The following is a 17,401-nucleotide window of genomic DNA, read 5'->3' on the forward strand; positions in this document are numbered from 1 at the left end:
ATTTTGCTCTGACCACACACTGGAATTGTTATAAAGCAAGAAAAAAATCAAAAGAAACATAAGATGAGTTCTGACTTAGCTGTCATAGTTCCAGGGAGGCATTATGTAGATGTATTGCTGTTGGTATAAAGCCATTTTCTGATGGTAGAGTCATGAACAGTAACATTTATGAATTTGACAGAGACCTATAGATTCCCGGATATAGCTTTTGATTGTGTTTTTTATGAACATGCCATTCTTAAAAAAGGATTAAATTAACTGGCTTTGGTTTTACCTGTATATAGGACAATGTTCCTGATGTTTTATGGTTCATTTAAACCTAATGCTCCAGACTGAACTGCCAAAGGTTCTGCTTTTACATAAAGATGGTAGCACTTCCTGTTCTTTAACTAATGAAGTGCCGTGTTGCAAAGTACCTCTTGACTGTTACATACACATATTCGTTTTTTACTGAATAAATGGTGGCAAAGTAAAATTTGTTCCATATTATTTTTCACCTCAGATTACTCTTACGTTTTTAGGTTTTTATGAGAACTTATGTTCAAGTTCAGAATTGAAGAACTGTGTATTTTCATTTAATCATTTCATTAAAGAGATTATAAGTAATATTTTAACACATTACTCAGTTTGATTTTGGTTAAAGTAGAATTTTAGATCTTAAAGGTCTGAGAGCTGGCACGGAAGTGCAGAAATATTTTGTGAATTCATTTTTCTTCCTAGGTACGATTTGACATTGATTCTGGATTTGGAGGTCATGATAATGAATTTTCAACTGCTGGTGCACAAAATGAACAAGAAACTCACATCATCACAGTTGTGGCAGAAAATAGACCTATTTCACACAGTAACCCTACTTCAATCTTCTCAAAGGCTACAGTTATGCAACCGAAGGAAGCACCTAGCAAGACTGCTAAGAAAGCTCCTAAAGGTGAGGTAGAAATTCACAAAGTAAAGTCTTTGACTTGGTATTTTTAACTGTTGTCTCTATTATAAATATATAAAAGCATTTTCAAAATAATTGTTTGTGGACAGCTTTAAAGACCACTGAGAAACGAAGTTTTGCTAGGATTGTACTACAATAATTGTATACTTTATTATGTAAATACAATTAACAGCAGATTATAGGATCATTTGGTATATCATGGTCCTCCTTCTTATGCAAATTTACAAAACATTTAGTGCTCATTTGCCCTCGGCAAGCGCTCCTTGTTTTTTTTTTTTTTTTTAATGGAAGGAGTGATACTTAGAGTATAGCAGTAGAAAAATTCGAGGTTTTGACAAGTTGTGTGTTCTAATTCACCTGGTTTAGCAATATTTTTATCCTTGGTGACTGCCTGACCATAAAACAGCCATTGGCCAGATGATCTTTACGCAGTGGTCAGTTAGTGACACTTGTGTTTGTGTGTCAGTCTAGGTCTGGCATTTCTGGCATACAAATACAAATCTGCACTCATTGTTAAATCTGCACTGTACATTTATGATTATTAGTATCTGCCTACATGGGATTTTTTGCTGTTACTGGATATTGCCAATGCATTAGTGTTCAATACTAAAATGACTGAAAATGAAATACATCTTACGCAACTAAGATGCTGTAAGCCGTTTTGAAAGTTATAGTCTAAAATCTGGAATATTATGGAGTGGGAGAAGCTGCTGTTATACCTGTATGTAGCCCCTGAGTCCTGGGATTGAATCATTGCCCAGCATCTGTCTGTGTGGAGTTTACATGTTTCCTTGTGTCCCCCTATGCTTTTCTTTGGATACTCTTTGCACCTGCCCGCTCCCAAATCAAAAAACTGTGTGTGACAATTGTGAATTGTGGCCAAATGTAGGTACAGTTGTTAAAAAAAGTTATTAAAAAAAAAAAGAGCATAGAGGAGAAGGTTAACAAATAAGAAGTAAAAACAAAGTACTGTACAGTAGAACCTCCACATCCATGGATTCAGTTTCTGGAGTTTTAGTCATTCGTGAATAACCATGGCCCTCAAATATTAAATGGATAAATCCATAAATAAAAGAAAGTTGCATTCTGTGCATTGCACACAACGAAAACCCAGTGCACTGCAGCAGTGTAAGGGTGTGTGACTATGTGTCTGATGTCATTTTTGGTGCACTGATGTGTCAAGCACAGTATAACCAGCCTTTTAGCATCTATCATTTTCACTGTTTGCATTTGTTTCCATGTTATTGCAGTGTTGTTGTGACAATAACCCTTAATTTTACTTAATAATGGCCCCAAAGCACATGTAGTAATGCTAACAGTTCTTCAAAGCCTAAAAGAAGCTGTGTAGTGCTACCCCTCAATGAAGAATGAAGAAGATGCTGAAAACCCACAATAGGCCAAATATTTTTTTTAAGAAAAAAAATTAAAATGGAATGTAAAAAATGACAAAAAAAATTAGTGTTTAAACTGTGGGTATGTAAAATATATTTTTCATTGCTGCATTATCAATTGAGGGTTAAGCTAAAACGTCAGTAATCCGTTCATTCGAGAGAGAGAGCAAGCACAAGTATAATGCTGCACAATGTATTTTATTATTATGTAATGTTGGTGATGTCCTATTATGTGAAATTCATGAGTTAATCTTTATCATAGGTATGCATGTAAACAAAAGAAGCCTGAAAATAGGGTTTGATACTATCTGGCATTCACGGTAGATCTTTGAATGTGCCACCCACCGATACAGGGATTCTTCCATATGAAGGAAAAGATGAAAACAATCTCTGCCAAAGTGATGCTTCCTAGACAGATCAGTGCAGCTAAGTAACTCATAGGGTGCTTGCTGTACTTTTACCCAATGTTATGCCAGTCACGGAAAACACACAGCCATCTGAAAGCTCACTACACACCGCCTGGCTTATTTCCTAAATAGGTCACCCCAAGTTTTCTTCTAGCATAATTTTTATATGAAGTGGACTGTTTTAGGAAGTTGTACGTTTACTTCAGAAATAATATACAAAGATTACTTTTTCATTGAAGACTGATAAATAAATTCCAAAGCAAAAGAAACTTTTCACAAAACTAGCTTTTATAACATAAGGGCTAAACTGATTTCATAGTCAGAACTGAATTTCTCACCAAGAAATCCTATTTAATATACCAGAGCCAAAACACTGAGACAAAAGGGTGAGAGTCAAAACCAGAATAGTGAATGCTCAACTTTTCAAGAGCTAGTACTAGTTCACTGGTTTAATCAATATCTAATCTAAGGAAACCGCCTCACTACAAATGCTCAAAAATATACTGCAGGCACAATGTGAATTGCTGCCTTTGAAAACAATTTGAAATAAATTTACTGTGACTGGTGGATAAACTTTGAACCAAAAGCAAGCTTCTACCACAATAATCAAAATTTGAAACTTCTTTATGGCATTAAAAATGAACATTCACCATTCAAAAAAACATAAAAATCAAACCTTTGAAATGCACTGTGATTGAAAGGTGAGCTTTCACCACTTGAAAAAGCACTGTGATCAGAAGTAAGCCTTTGCCACAAAATCAGAACAGAACTTGAAAAAAATCCTTTTTTGACAGCATGGCTCCATACAAAAATTCAAACTCGAAAGAGCCCCACAGATCTCATGTGAAGAATCCAAAGGCTTGGTCCATGGGACGCACGCGCATTGTTCTGTTCAAATTTATTACCAAATTTTCATGGTGTGAGTCATTTGGACAGTCCTTAGTAGCAATTACGAGCACCCTAGCAACTTTTTAACTTAATACTATTAAAGAAAAATTAATTTCTTTAAAATTTTTAAATGGAAAAAAAAAAAAAAAAAGATTTTTGACAAGAACATACCAACAAAACATATGCATGACAACAAAACTTGAAATCCCCCTTTCAAAATATTTTACCCTAATAAATTAACAAAATCTATTTAAAGCAAAAAATAAATATTAAAGGCAAGCCTGAATCACAACACCCGTATTGTACAATACTCCAAAACCACCTACAACTCTTTCACTTCCTCTGGTCTTTCCAGGTGAGCTCTAGCTAATACTTTTCCACCCAACTTTAAACTCATTAGCCTTTGGGCATCAGGCTTCCTTAGACCCAGCCCAAAAGCACTCCTGATCTCTTTGAAAACACCTCTGGGCCGGGTTAATGCAGAGGCCCTCAAGTTTGATCCTCAAAGACTGCAATAACTGTTTTTTATCTACACATACCAAAACTTGTTTAATTCTGTGGCTAGCTAGTGCTTTCAGTACTGACTTGTGAGTTGATTTTTATTGTAGAGTTTTCATATGGTATAGAAATGCTTCCAAGTGATTATTGGAGGTCTCAGTCTTTTTTTCTTGTCCAGTTTCTTCAAATATTTTACTAAAACAGATACTTAAGATGAACACACCCAGGCATAAATGGAAACAAGTTTGATGGTGAACTGGTTAATTTTGTCATTTTGAGTCTTATTTTAAACTGACATTTGGTTAAGAAAACAAAAAGCAATTAACAATAGTGAATGCAGCTGTTTAACACAATAAAATAAGCATTTTGATTTGTAGTTAACTAAAATATTTTGAACAAAAATTAATTCCAGCAACAACAAATGGCTTCTAATTACATGTTTTTATTCAAACCCATTTGCTTAATCTCTGTTGACCTCCAAGACCTGAAAATGAGGAGCCCTGAGCCAAAATGTTCCTTCATCCTGTATACTAGATCAGAGCTCCATCTAGTGGAGCATTCTGTCCTTACAGCTCCACACGGGCCAGACTAGTACTATAAATTAATAATAATTCTTTTCATTATGTATTGCTTTCCTCACTACTCAAAGTGCTTCAATGAGTGAGGAGCCACTTAATCACCACCAATGTGGTGGTGCGATGAATGAATGCAATGGCAGCTATTGTTGTGCCAGAACCCTCAACACACACTAGTTGTTAGGTGGTGAAGTGGTGAGAGAGAAACCCAATTAGAGACGGGATGATGAGGGCGCCAGAATGACTAGGCCATGGTGGGCACTTTAGCCTGGACATACACCCTACTCCTTACGTAGGATAGCCAGGGGTCTTTTATGACCACAGAGTCCAGACATCAGCTTTACGTGTCATCTGAAGGAAGGAGCCATTTTTACAGCACAGTGTCACCATCACTGCACTGGGGCATTGGGATCCACATTCAGATCACAGGGTAAGTGCCCCCTTCTGGCCTCACCAACACCTCTTCCAGCAGCAACCCACTTAGCTTCAGGCGGATGACCTGTTTTGAAGTGCAGGTGGCATGGATGAAATTAAGGTCTCGTGTGTAAAGTTTACTGTTGTTCTCAAGCATGCTGAATCTCACATGGGCTAATTTTAACTCTTAAAAGGCCTGATATGGTGTTGTGCCCCGTGATGCTCTCTCCAGGGTTGGTTTCTGTCTTTTGTTCAGTGCTGCTGGAATAGTCCCCAGTCCCCGTGACCCTGAATTAAATGGGTTGAAAATGTGTAAGTTAGTTTGGCTTTCCAAAAATTGAATTAGTCACATTTTTGTGGCTCAAAAAATCCTTACATTTGAAAATCCTTACAGGCAGAGGGAGCAAGGTGAGATGCCGCAGGTGTTGTCCTGAAAATAATAAAAAGGTATTGGTGATGCCAAAATTATTGCTCCTAAATTTTTAACTACATGTTAATTTTAAATATTTATTGGAATATTGTTTATTTTTAGGTAAATACTGTGTGAACAACAGTACATATTTTATGAAGTGGTCTTCTACAATATATATCCTGATACTGAAATTTCTAATTGTAATTAGAGTTCAGTCTCTTTGAGAGTAACACATTTCCTTTTTGGAAACACCCCATACTCAAAAAATGATGGCACTGCTGCACACCAGCAAATTGTAGGGAATAAAGTTTATAAGCAGTGTGTACATGTACCAAATCTACCAATATTCACTAGTTTGGTAGACTTCTTTGCTGTTTATATTATGTGTTGACAGTTGTCACATTTAAGGTTCTTTGGTATTGTTCACTGCAAAATGAATAGCATGAAGATTATTGTCTCGCTCCTATTCAAGTTTATATTACTCTCTTGATAGGTTCATCCGTGTTAGGTAGTAAAGTGTGAATGCCTTCAATGTTTTATATCATTTTTCTGTAAGAAAATATCAAGGGTGTCAAATGTGATTAAGGTTATTTTTTTTAAACGCCTCCTTTTGTTCTTTTAAGGTGGCCAGAAAAGCAAGAAACGGTCACATCTCCCAAAACAGTTAGAGACACCAGTAGAAATTCAGTTGTTTACTCCAGTGAATATGTTGCACAGTCCTGTATTGAACACCACACTGGCCTTAGGAGAGGAACTAAAATGTGCATCAGAATTGGGGTTTGACTCGAAGAAGGCTGTGCAGGAACACCTGAAAAAGTCCTCTGTCACCCGAAATGCTGTGGAAGGAAGAATTACTGAAGGTAAGGACATCATCTTTGGAATAGATGTGGCGATGGTTCGTTGTATTATATTTACTTTAGATCTAGTGTATTATACACATTTACACATATTGTACCTGTGCTTTTCTATTCATTACCATTTCAGCATTTTACAATTTACAATTCTCTGATCTATGCCCTTTGTAGCTCTCAATATTCCCAGGGAACAGCATATGTTCCGTGCTTTGGTCAGTGTGACAGTGCCAGCAGACCAGGTACTGAATAATGCTGAAAGAGAGAAAATGTCTATGGTGCCACCTTACAGATCAGAGAGTCGAAAGGTAAGTGCAAGACTGTGACTGGTAGATAATATACTATTATCTGCACTAATAGCTTGTTCTAGAAAAATCTTCTTGTGGAAATGCTCCAATATTTCTGGAAATGAGGTGTATTATGCTCCTGAAACAGAATTTGTATCTGAAAATGTTACTCCTTAACATTTTCCTTAATGAGAAAAACACTAAAACGAAATGTCATTAACAAAAAAAATAATAATTCCATTTACTAAAACTAAAATAAAAATGAAAAAATGTCAGAAAACTAGAACTAAATGAAAATGAGAACTATTTTTTGTAATTTTGATTTTTGGGCACAGTTGCTGGCATGCAATTTAAAACCACACAGTTGTCATTTTAGTTTAGAGAAAAACATTGATTTTGTGCATATGTAAGAACCCCTCATGCAGCCATTAGAGTCTCACAATTAGCTGGCTTATTCTAGAGATTGCATTCAATATTTTCAGCTATCAGTCAGAACTGACAGCAAATATCAAACACTCGTCACTTGCCAGTGACTTCATCTGAAGATTTCATTGCCCATAATTGACAATCAGCTACGGGTGTCCCACTAGTTGTCAGCAAGAGGCAGCTTTTACCAAAGTTCAAGGATAACATGCAGCCTGCTCCTTTGATGGATTTGTCAAGCTTGTGTGTAACTTATTGTCTTCAAATTCTATTTAAATTAGGCAAAAAAAAAAAAAAAAAGTTCTCTTTGGATGCCAAAGGAGATCACCTGTTCTTCTAATTTATTAAAATGTGTGGCTATAATTATTTGCTGTCTACCTCTGATATTTGTTAAAATATATAAAAAAAAGATTTGATGTTAGATTTTGAGGTCTTAGTTTAAGTTACATCCTACGATGCACTGGAACACCTCGTAATTGATGCCTCCTGAGGTCGTAGGGTGTTACGGGTCTCGCAACATCAGACACCCTCGTTCAGGTGACCCAGCCAGGGCTGATCAGGCATTCACTTGTGCCTCAGCAGTAATAGCCCATGATTCAGACCTCCTGGTCCAAAGCTACCTGGAGGCCCTCTTTGTAGCCTCAGTAGTGGACTATATTGATCTCTTTTTCGCAGCTTCTGTGAGGCCAAGCAGAGTGTAGACCTTGCATAATGAGTGGACCAGCAAAGCTGCTACACCCCACCTCAATGAGCATTCCAGCTGCTCCTTTGGCACGGCCCCACCAACTCATAGTACTTAGACCCTTTTTGTTCATTAGCCTCTTCAATGGCAGTCCTCCAAAGAGACTGTCATCTCCACTATGAGCATATGCTTTGAAGAGGCAGATGTTAACACCACATCTGGCCTTAAAGGAGTTGATGTAACATGGTCCGGGAACCTGAGCTTCCTGCCCAAGTCTACCTGTAGCTCCCATTCCAACACTGAGGTGAGCAGGCCAGCTGCTATTGTTGGATGTGACTGAAGCTGCTTTCCCACCCTGACAAAGTTCATGTCCTTCTGGCTGCAGATGGCCCTGTTGTTAGCCATGGTGTAGAGTAGACAATGTTTAATACTAGAATTGATGAAGTTTGCAATTTTTTTCATTGGCCTCGAAATCCTTAAATTTTCCTGAGATACACCAAGAAGCTCATAACTCCTTATAACTGCGCTAATAGCCCACTTTTGTTTTGCAAATGTGTAGATTAGCACAACGCAGCCTGCTACACCCTCCCCCATTCAGTCAGATGAAGGCATCACCCTGCTGCAGTCCTCACAGCTGAAGTGTTTATCTGCCGTTGCATTTGTAAAGAATTGTATAGGTAATGAAATACCGTGATTTGAAATATATTCATTTCACGTGTGTTCCGTGTTTACAACGATCTGTGTAAATATAGAATGACAGAGGAAATGCGAAGCAAATAATGTTGAACACACAGCTAAAACAGAAAATGTTTTCATATGTTACAGTAATTAACAACATAATGTTGAAGTGTAGAATGTGTGAAGACTGAAGCCGATATATCCAATAAACACTTTCACAAAAGGTATAACAAAACAAGTATGCTTTTATTCAAGAATAAAACCGAAGAAAAAGAATTTGCTCAACTGACATGTTGCTGAAGCCGAACTATCAGTCGGTACAAAGCAAAAGATGTTTGCATGTGTGTGTTTGCGTGTTTCATTTTCAACTAGTTGTCACAGTGGTAATGCTGTTCTGTCTCAGGTCTGCACAGATGGTGCAGTGGAAAAGCTTTTGCTTAGCAACCTCAAGATAATAGGTTTGAATCTTGCGTCCTCCCTGCATTTAGCGCACTGAGTAGTGAGCCACTGTAATTATTATTATCATATAATAAAAGCATACATTTGATGTGGGACTGTAACAGCCTGTGTAAATTTATGGTACTTGTAAAAGTTAATGCTGAAGGGATAAAAGCAGACACACAAACACAGCTCAATCATTTGTTCTTGGTGTCTTGTTGAGCAAACAGACACCGCATTGTCTATGGTGGATGTTACTTTTCCTCGCCAAGCTGATACGTAGACAACTAAATAGATACATTTAGTTTTAATGTGGTTACTTAGTGATCCCGTAACACGGTGTCATGAGTTGGGATTTGATTGCTAGCCTGGTCAGGATCTATATGGAGTTTGCATGTTCGTCCTATGTGTATGGATGGACATTAGAACTGGTGGACTAAAAACTAAGTAAAAAGAAGAAAACAGCATGAAAAAACTAACAACTTGAAAAGGGTAAAAACAAAAAAATAAATAAAAATCTAAAAAAATATTAATAGAAAAAAATGTCCTAACTCTAAACCTTTTTGTTGTGAAGCTCTGTTTCTGTGATGAAATGGTACTGTTCAAAAACATGTTAGAAAACCTCAAAAAAATTCAACTGTCCATTTTCAAATTACTAATCTAGCTGAGGTTCACAAGAAGCCACTGCTGTTGTTGACAGCACAGGATGCTTATTCATGAGCACACCTGTACTCTTAGAGCTGGTTTTATACTTCATGGTCAGAATGTGTATGCGCACGCATCATGGCTGCCACACGTTGACGCGTCAAATGAATGCTGGGTCTTTGAGCACATCCTCAGAAATCAACGTGACACATGCGTGAGTTGCAGTACCAGCAAAAAGTCAAGGGGCACAGTGTGATAAAATCGGAATGTGACGTCAGAGTCTCTGTTTACTATCTACATGTGACAGAAAGCTGCTTTGTAGATCCTACAGGATCGATATGCGTGCTTCGATGTTTGATGAATGATTTGATGTGGTGAAGCAAAATGCCCACATACAAATGCATTTATGGTGCTTTTATATTCAAGTGTTGCATATTCCCGATTGTAATGACACGATACATTTTAAAAGTCTCACATACCATCTTTTGTGCCGTCGTTGTTTTATAGCAACTTCACAACAGCAACATAATGTACAGAGCTGTATTTGAGCCACAAAAAAAAAAAATTAAGGACATGGTGAAAACGTGTATTTCCACACTGTGCTTCGGTTTCCTTCCAAAGATATGCAGACTTGGTGCTGCTAAAATGACTCCAGTGGATATGTGTGCTTGTATTCACCTTGCGATGCGCTGAGGCCCTGTCCAGGGATTGTTTCTGCCTCGTGCCCAATGCTTGCTGGAATGGACACATCCCTGGATTGATGGATTTAATCATTAAAAATCCTTTTCAGAGATACTGCGGTAAGATGTCATTGGAATTTAATGAGTGTTCCAGGCAATTCACAACACAGAGCAGCCGAACCTGTTCTCACCGTGATAATATCTCGCACTGCCACCTGCTGGATTCCTCCAGATGTACGTAAAGTATGCGCACAAGTATAAACAGTAAAACACTTGCGTAGCAGGAGCGTCTGCTGCAGCATGCGTTGCGTGAAGTATAAACCTGGCCTAAGTGTATGATTTGGAGCACCCGTTTAACATATGCACCATTTTTAAATGCTGCAGGAAAATTCAGAGTTCTGCATTATTTGCCTTTTTTCCACTGTTCCCACCCAGGTAAGGTCAGTTTAGGGAGCATGCAGTGGTATGCATGTTACCACACCCACCACATGATGAAACAGCTCAGGGTCCTGGTTAGCATCCCCCTAGGAAGACACAGTCCCACCCTCCAGAAATGACTATTTATCTGCTGCAGTCAGGTTATGTGGGCATCCCCTTGGCCTGGTCCAGCCTCACTGGTCCTCAACAATAAGAGTCCTGCAAGCTGGTTCACCCTCAGGAAATCGCGCCACATTGCTGTAATGCGGTAACTGACACTCCCTCAGAATGCAGATAATGTGCCCCATTTGGGACTCTGTGAGCAACCGCTCAATTGACACAAAGTCAAACCAGTAGTACTCAAGAATTCCCCAAAGTGACACAGTACTGAAGGAGAACAGTGCTCTGTGACAAAAGCAAGCTCCATAGAGCATGAAAGGTAAAAGGAGTTGCCTGAAGCAAAGTCACTAGATAATGTCCATGTCTCACAAACCATATAGCAAAACAGGGAGCACCAGGACTCTGAAGACTTGGACCTTCGTCGTTTTGCAAAGATATTGAGAGTGCTTCACACTTTCCAGCGACCTCATAACCCCCATGCTCTCCCGATCCATCTATGACTTAGAGGAAGATTCACCAGAGACATGAATGCCGCTGCCGAGGTAAGTAAACCTCTCAACAAAGTCATCACTCTCTCCACAGACGGACACACTGCTGATGGCTGAGGTCATTAAAGGCCTGGATCTTGGTTTTTATCCAGGACACTCACAAGACAAGACATTCAGACTCCTCACTTTCGAGTGCCCCGATCAGAGCCTTTATTGACTCTACGAAGATCACAGCATTGTCAGCAAAGTCAAGATCAGTGAATCTTTCTTCACTAACAGATGCCCCACAGCCACTGGACTCAACGACCTTGCCCAACACCCAGTCCATGCATGCATAGAACAGGGTAGGAATACACCTTTACCGAACCCAGGAATCAACTGTCCTTTGTATGATGTTAAACTGCATTCACCCTTGCAAATGGTCGTCTAACTTGCAGGGAAAACTTGGGGGTTGGTAGCAGCACTGGCACTTCAGCCACTGTAAAAACTTCATGCAGCTCGGAAACAGCAAGACAGGTCTCCTTTCTGTTCTCCACGGGAATAGCTTTGCTGCAGCCGCTCATATGAAGGCTGCTCGCATTATGAAAGGGATGGGGAAAAGCCATTGGGAGCTTCATCCCCGGAAGGGTTGAAACCGCCAGAGAGCCAGTGGAATCGGAACTGGTGTGGTGCTGAAGCATTGCCCGCTGCTCGGCAGAACTTGGGTCCTAATTTGAGGTGGCCTATCTGGGGAGGCATGTGGAAGTCATACCCCACTCTTTAAAAAAAATTCAAATGTCCATTTTCTAATTACATATCTAGTTTAGGGTCACAAGAAGCAAAACAATTGTTTTTTTTTTTTTTTTTGGGTCCTCAAGTCAGATATTCTCTTTATTGTTATTCACAAGCTGATAATTAAGGAAGTAACTAACAATATTTAAACAAAAAAACATTTGTTTTGCATGTTTCGAGCTAGCAACTGGATAAAAGACATTGATTATGCAACATTAAGTACTGTGAATTTGTTTTTCTTTTTTTTTCCATTGACAATTTTTACATTGTTTGCTGTTGTACAGAACTGGTGACCATTGAGTTCTGTTATGTTATAAACTTCTTACTCCCCATCCTTTATGAAAATGTGAGACTTAATAGATCAGCCTCTTCCATCTTGTATTTTAGTTAGTATTCCTTTTGCCTAAGTTTGCAAATTTAAAGCCATAATGGTTCAAATACAGTAATCCCTCGCTATATCGCGCTTCGCCTTTCGCGGCTTCACTCCATCGCAGATTTTATATGTAAGCATATTTAAATATATATCGCGGATTTTTCGCTGCTTCGCGGGTTTCTGAGGACAATGGGTCTTTTAATTTCTGGTACATGCTTCCTCAGTTGGTTTGCCCAGTTGATTTCATACAAGGGACGCTATTGGCAGATGGCTGAGAAGCTACCCAGCTTACTTTTCTTTCTCTCTCTCTTGCGCTGACTATCTGTGATCCTGACGTAGGGGGTGTGAGCAGGGGGGCTGTTCGCACACCTAGACGATACCGACGCTTGTCTAAAAATGCTGAAAGATTATCTTCACGTTGCTACCTTCTGTGTGCAGCTTTTAAGTATGCTGCACGGTGCTTCGCATATTTAAAAGCTCAAAGGGCACGTATTGATTTTTTTTATCTGTCTCTCTCTATCTCTCTGTGCTCCTGACTGAGGGGGTGTGAGCTGCCGCCTTCAACAGCTTTGTGCTGCGGTGCTTCGCATACTTACAAGCCAAACAGCCCTATTGATTTCTTTGCTCCTTTGAAGAGGAAGATATGTTTGCATTCTTTTAATTGTGAGACTGAACTGTCATCTCTGTCTTGTCCTGGAGCACAGTTTAAACGTTTGAAAAAGAGACAAATGTTTGTTTGCAGTGTTTGAATAACGTTCCTGTCTCTCTACAACCTCCTGTGTTTCTGCGCAAATCTGTGACCCAAGCATGACAATATAAAAATAACCATATAAACATATGGTTTCTACTTCGCGGATTTTCTTATTTCGCGGGTGGCTCTGGAACGCAACCCCCGCGATGGAGGAGGGATTACTGTATACAGTATGTTTATGAATTAGGAACTGGCTGCTTTTTAAAAGTGTTGAAGCAGAAACTTCAGTTACTGTTATTTTATATAATACAAATGTAATTGTGTGTTCTTTATTGTTAAAACACAAAGTACATCATTATTCATTGATAGCTGTTTATTTTTATTGAATTACTTCTCACAGTACAGTAGTTTTAAACTACAATAAATGCAGCTTAAAATAGGAGTAGAAACACTGACAAAGCTCACAGCCACACCATTGTTCTGAATAGCCTTTGTTACAGAATAAAGTACCAATGTCTATAAACTCTGCTACAGTAGATGTACATAACATCCCGAGATTATCCCCATACCTGAATTAAGCAACTTTGATTGATTTCTTGAGTTCATTTCTCTGTTTTTTTGTATGTATTGTAATAAGGATGAATGGAGTCACAAAAAGGTTTGGGGTGGCCACCCTGTATACTTAAAAAAACTGGCAGAAAAATAAACAAGTCTTTACAGACTGGAGTCCAAAACAGAAGTTAGTAATAGGTTGAATAGCTGTTCTATAAATATGGCGGAATGGAGAAAGAGGTGGAGTTGGGGAGGCCTGAACAGGAACTTACATGGCAGGAAGAGTGGTTCTGGGTACTGGATATGATGTTAATAAAGATTGCCAGAAGTGACATCAACAGGGGCTGGTTTGGTGGTGATGTCATTGGGAGATGGGTTCTTCGGCTGGTCTGCAGAGGGACAAAAGGAGAAAGGATCAGGTAACAATGTAAACACCTGGTCCGACTGAGAAACAGAACTATTTGAGCCTGTAATCCTTCTCCTATGTGCACATGTGTGATGGTATTCATATTGATAGTCTAAAAGTCTGAAATGCATTGCTTTGAGCCTTCAGTAAATTTTTAATACCAACAAAAATAATCCCTAACAACTAATCATTCATATTTTGTAATGATATTATATCAGTATGGTTCAGTATAATGTTGTTGCTTGTTGTGTTGACCTGTGTTAAAACAGTGGAGAATTATTGATGGTAAAAGGGGTGCCCTTGATCATAGACTTTATATGAAGTAAGATTTTTGAGGTGATGTTGGCAACTGTGCATCAAAGACTGTTTAACATAAAACACACACCACTTCCACTGATTTTACTGGATGATTTAGTATGGCCCATATTGTAGACAGAAGAACTTTCTAGCTGTACTGTAGAGTCTGGTGTCCAAGTGGCTAGACGTGTTTCCAAGGAGCATAAAATAACACTTTCTGATTTCTCTTGATATCTGTTTTGCTCTGTTGTCTAGTTAGTTATTTTGCAACTGAGTGGTGGCCATAAATCCGCTGAGCAGTGGTTCTTTCAAACTCACAAGGATGACTTCAATGTAAAAATGGTAGATACAGTAAATTGTTTTAAAAAAAAAAAAAAAAAATGTTCATCATTTAGTCTTTCATGTCTTTTTGGAGAACCATACCACAACATGGCAAACTTAATTTGGATTTTGCTTTTTCAGTTATAAAACTGTCCATTCTGATATTGATTTATTTACTAAATGTTTTTTTTTTCCTTTCTTATCAGCCTGTTCCAACAGAAAGTCCCGACCTAATGACCTTCTATAATCCTACTGAACTTCTAACAGAAACTCCATACATTCCACGAGAAGGACTTCCACCCTTGAAGACAGTAACTAGACATAGGCCTTCCAGTACAGTGTTTGATTTGTACCGTAAGAAAAAACAATGGGAATTGTAACTTTAAGAAACCCTTCAGCATAAGACAGCAAGAGGTCAATTGATAAGAACTGATGGAACCATCTTTGAACCTCTCTAAGGAAGCAAATCCAAATTCACAGTTCAAGTAATGTTGCCAGGAATTCCTTGCAATATTTTGTTTTTATTCATTGTTTGCAGTTTATAATGTGTATTCAGGCTGCCCTTTGTTAAAGTCATTTTTATTGACTACTGTTCAGCTGTGATATCCAGCCAGCATAATTTTGCAGTGTTAAAGCTGGGGGCAGGTATCGGGCCACTTCAACATTGACATTCACCTGTTAATTCTTACCACATCATATAACATCTGCATCCAGGATTTGTTCAGATTATTGCACCTGGTGATCATTATCTGGTCAACAGTTATAAATCTATCATTTTTTCTAGGCTGTGATGAGCCTTAGTTCATATTTTCCAGCAGACATTCTCAAAGATGACTCTTGGGATCTTTATGTGTAGCTTCTTTTTCCTGATTACGTATTGAGCACCTGTTTATTTTATGTCACCATTGTTCAAATCTTCAAAATGGATTTTTTGATGCTTTATCTTTGTAAATGAATATGTAGCTGATGGTGGCTTAATTTAGCCAGCAATGACTACAATATGCTAATCTGAAAATGACATCTTAGAATATCTTCTATATTTAATTCACAATAAGCCTTTAAAACCTGTAATAAAGCCGCCTTGCTTAAAGTGGATCTTCTGCTGGCCACAGACTAGTGTGTACAAAGAGAGAATATAGTATAGGGTGTTATGCTTTATGAAAATTACAGACCTTGAGAGGAAACTAGACCCTGTTTGAGGTCTACTTTGTCTTTATATCAGTTTTACATAAACCAATGAACACCTTCATTAATTAAGGTGACATTCTGGTCAGTCTTGGAGCTTCCTGTTGGGCATGCCTGGTTAAAGATGTAATCGCCACAAGAAAGTAACTAATGGCCTTTGGAGAACCAGCTATCACCTGTGTATGAATACTTCATGTGTACATATTTAAATGTTTACCCTAAATTATTCAGAATAAATTAAATTGAAGATAACCTGAGTTACACCTTTTCGTTTACTTGTAGATATATTGCCTATTTTTTCCATTTAGTAACCCACTGGTATAAAATATGTTTCACTAAAACATACAGTTTTACCTTGCTCTTGTTCAAATTTATAAGATTCTGAAGTGAATATCCAACGTATTTCATTATTTTTAAAGTGTATTGAAACCTTTTTAGAAATGTTATAGTATTTTAGTAAGACCAAATATATTTCTAAAATTAACATGAAAATAGAGTATATTTGAATAAATAATTCTATACCTTTTCCTGTGTCCTAAATGTTTAGTCTTTGTGTTTTGGTGACCACATAGAGCCTCATTATATTCCCTAACTTGGGAAGACTGGAATATAAATAAACAAGCCAGTCCAGCTGAGTTCTTGACAAGGTGCCCTAAAATAAATATATAATCTCTGAAAGATTTAATAAGTATGTTCCAAAAATGACATTTTATCTTTTATAGGACCAAGGGAAGCTAGCGCCTAGTATAGAGCACAAAACAGGAATTATCCTGGCACAAGATTTTAGTCCATCAAAAGGCTAACAAGTAAACAATTTGTACTATGTCAGGGTCACTAATTTAATTCTATAACATTAATATATGTGGGATTTGAGGAAACCCTGTGTGGCATGGAAATACAGGGAGTACACACAGACTCGGACCCCAAGAAAATGAAACATTGTCCCACAGTGCTATACTATCAAAAAAAATGTCATTTCATGAAAATCAAGACGTTTTCTTAGCTGATATTCACAAAATATGCTACCATTTGATTGTGAAACAATGCAGTAGTTCAGAAACTTTACAATAATTAAATAAAAAGTCTTGAAATGCAGAACTCTTTGCCCACTTTGCTGCAGAAAACCCAGATGATGCAAACTGCTGTAATGCAGCATCAAGTAAGTTAAAATGAGTCACCAGAGCCAATTCTCAGTAGTTCACCAGAATATTTTTTGTTACATGAAATTAAATTGAACCAAAGGACAAAATCCATAGAATAAACAGTTTACAAAGCACATTTTTGGTAAATTTATCGAATGTAATGATTAAGAATTTGACTTGAAGAAACTTTTAATGTCATTCAGCATAGACCAGAGTGGTACTACCATCAGGTAAACCTGCCCCCTCCACAGCCTGAGTGATCTGTGATTACTTCACAAGGAGCTGTGTGAGAGATCTAGTAAAATATAAACTATGTGGTATCAAGATGGCACCACTGGCTAAATCCGAACTTACCTCACAAAATGTTACATGACATGATACATTTACATCGTGCATGCAGTAAACAACAATAATGTAATGACATGG

At 38.0% G+C, this 17,401-nt stretch overlaps 1 protein-coding gene across 1 annotated transcript in view; it reads left to right on the forward strand.

Annotated features, from left to right (window-relative positions):
• ppp1r35 (protein phosphatase 1, regulatory subunit 35) overlaps positions 1 to 16,085 on the forward strand; it is a 29,858-nt gene extending 13,773 nt beyond the window's left edge. The window contains exons 3-6 of the mRNA XM_028798224.2: positions 721 to 928; positions 6,152 to 6,388; positions 6,554 to 6,687; positions 14,855 to 16,085. Of these exons, the coding sequence (XP_028654057.1) occupies positions 721 to 928; positions 6,152 to 6,388; positions 6,554 to 6,687; positions 14,855 to 15,028 (753 nt within the window). The 3' untranslated portion in view covers positions 15,029 to 16,085. The remainder of the gene's footprint in view (positions 1 to 720; positions 929 to 6,151; positions 6,389 to 6,553; positions 6,688 to 14,854) is intronic.
• Positions 16,086 to 17,401: the final 1,316 nt, after the last annotated feature.

Source organism: Erpetoichthys calabaricus, chromosome 3 (genome assembly GCF_900747795.2).
Source record: "Erpetoichthys calabaricus chromosome 3, fErpCal1.3, whole genome shotgun sequence".
NCBI lineage: Eukaryota > Metazoa > Chordata > Cladistia > Polypteriformes > Polypteridae > Erpetoichthys > Erpetoichthys calabaricus.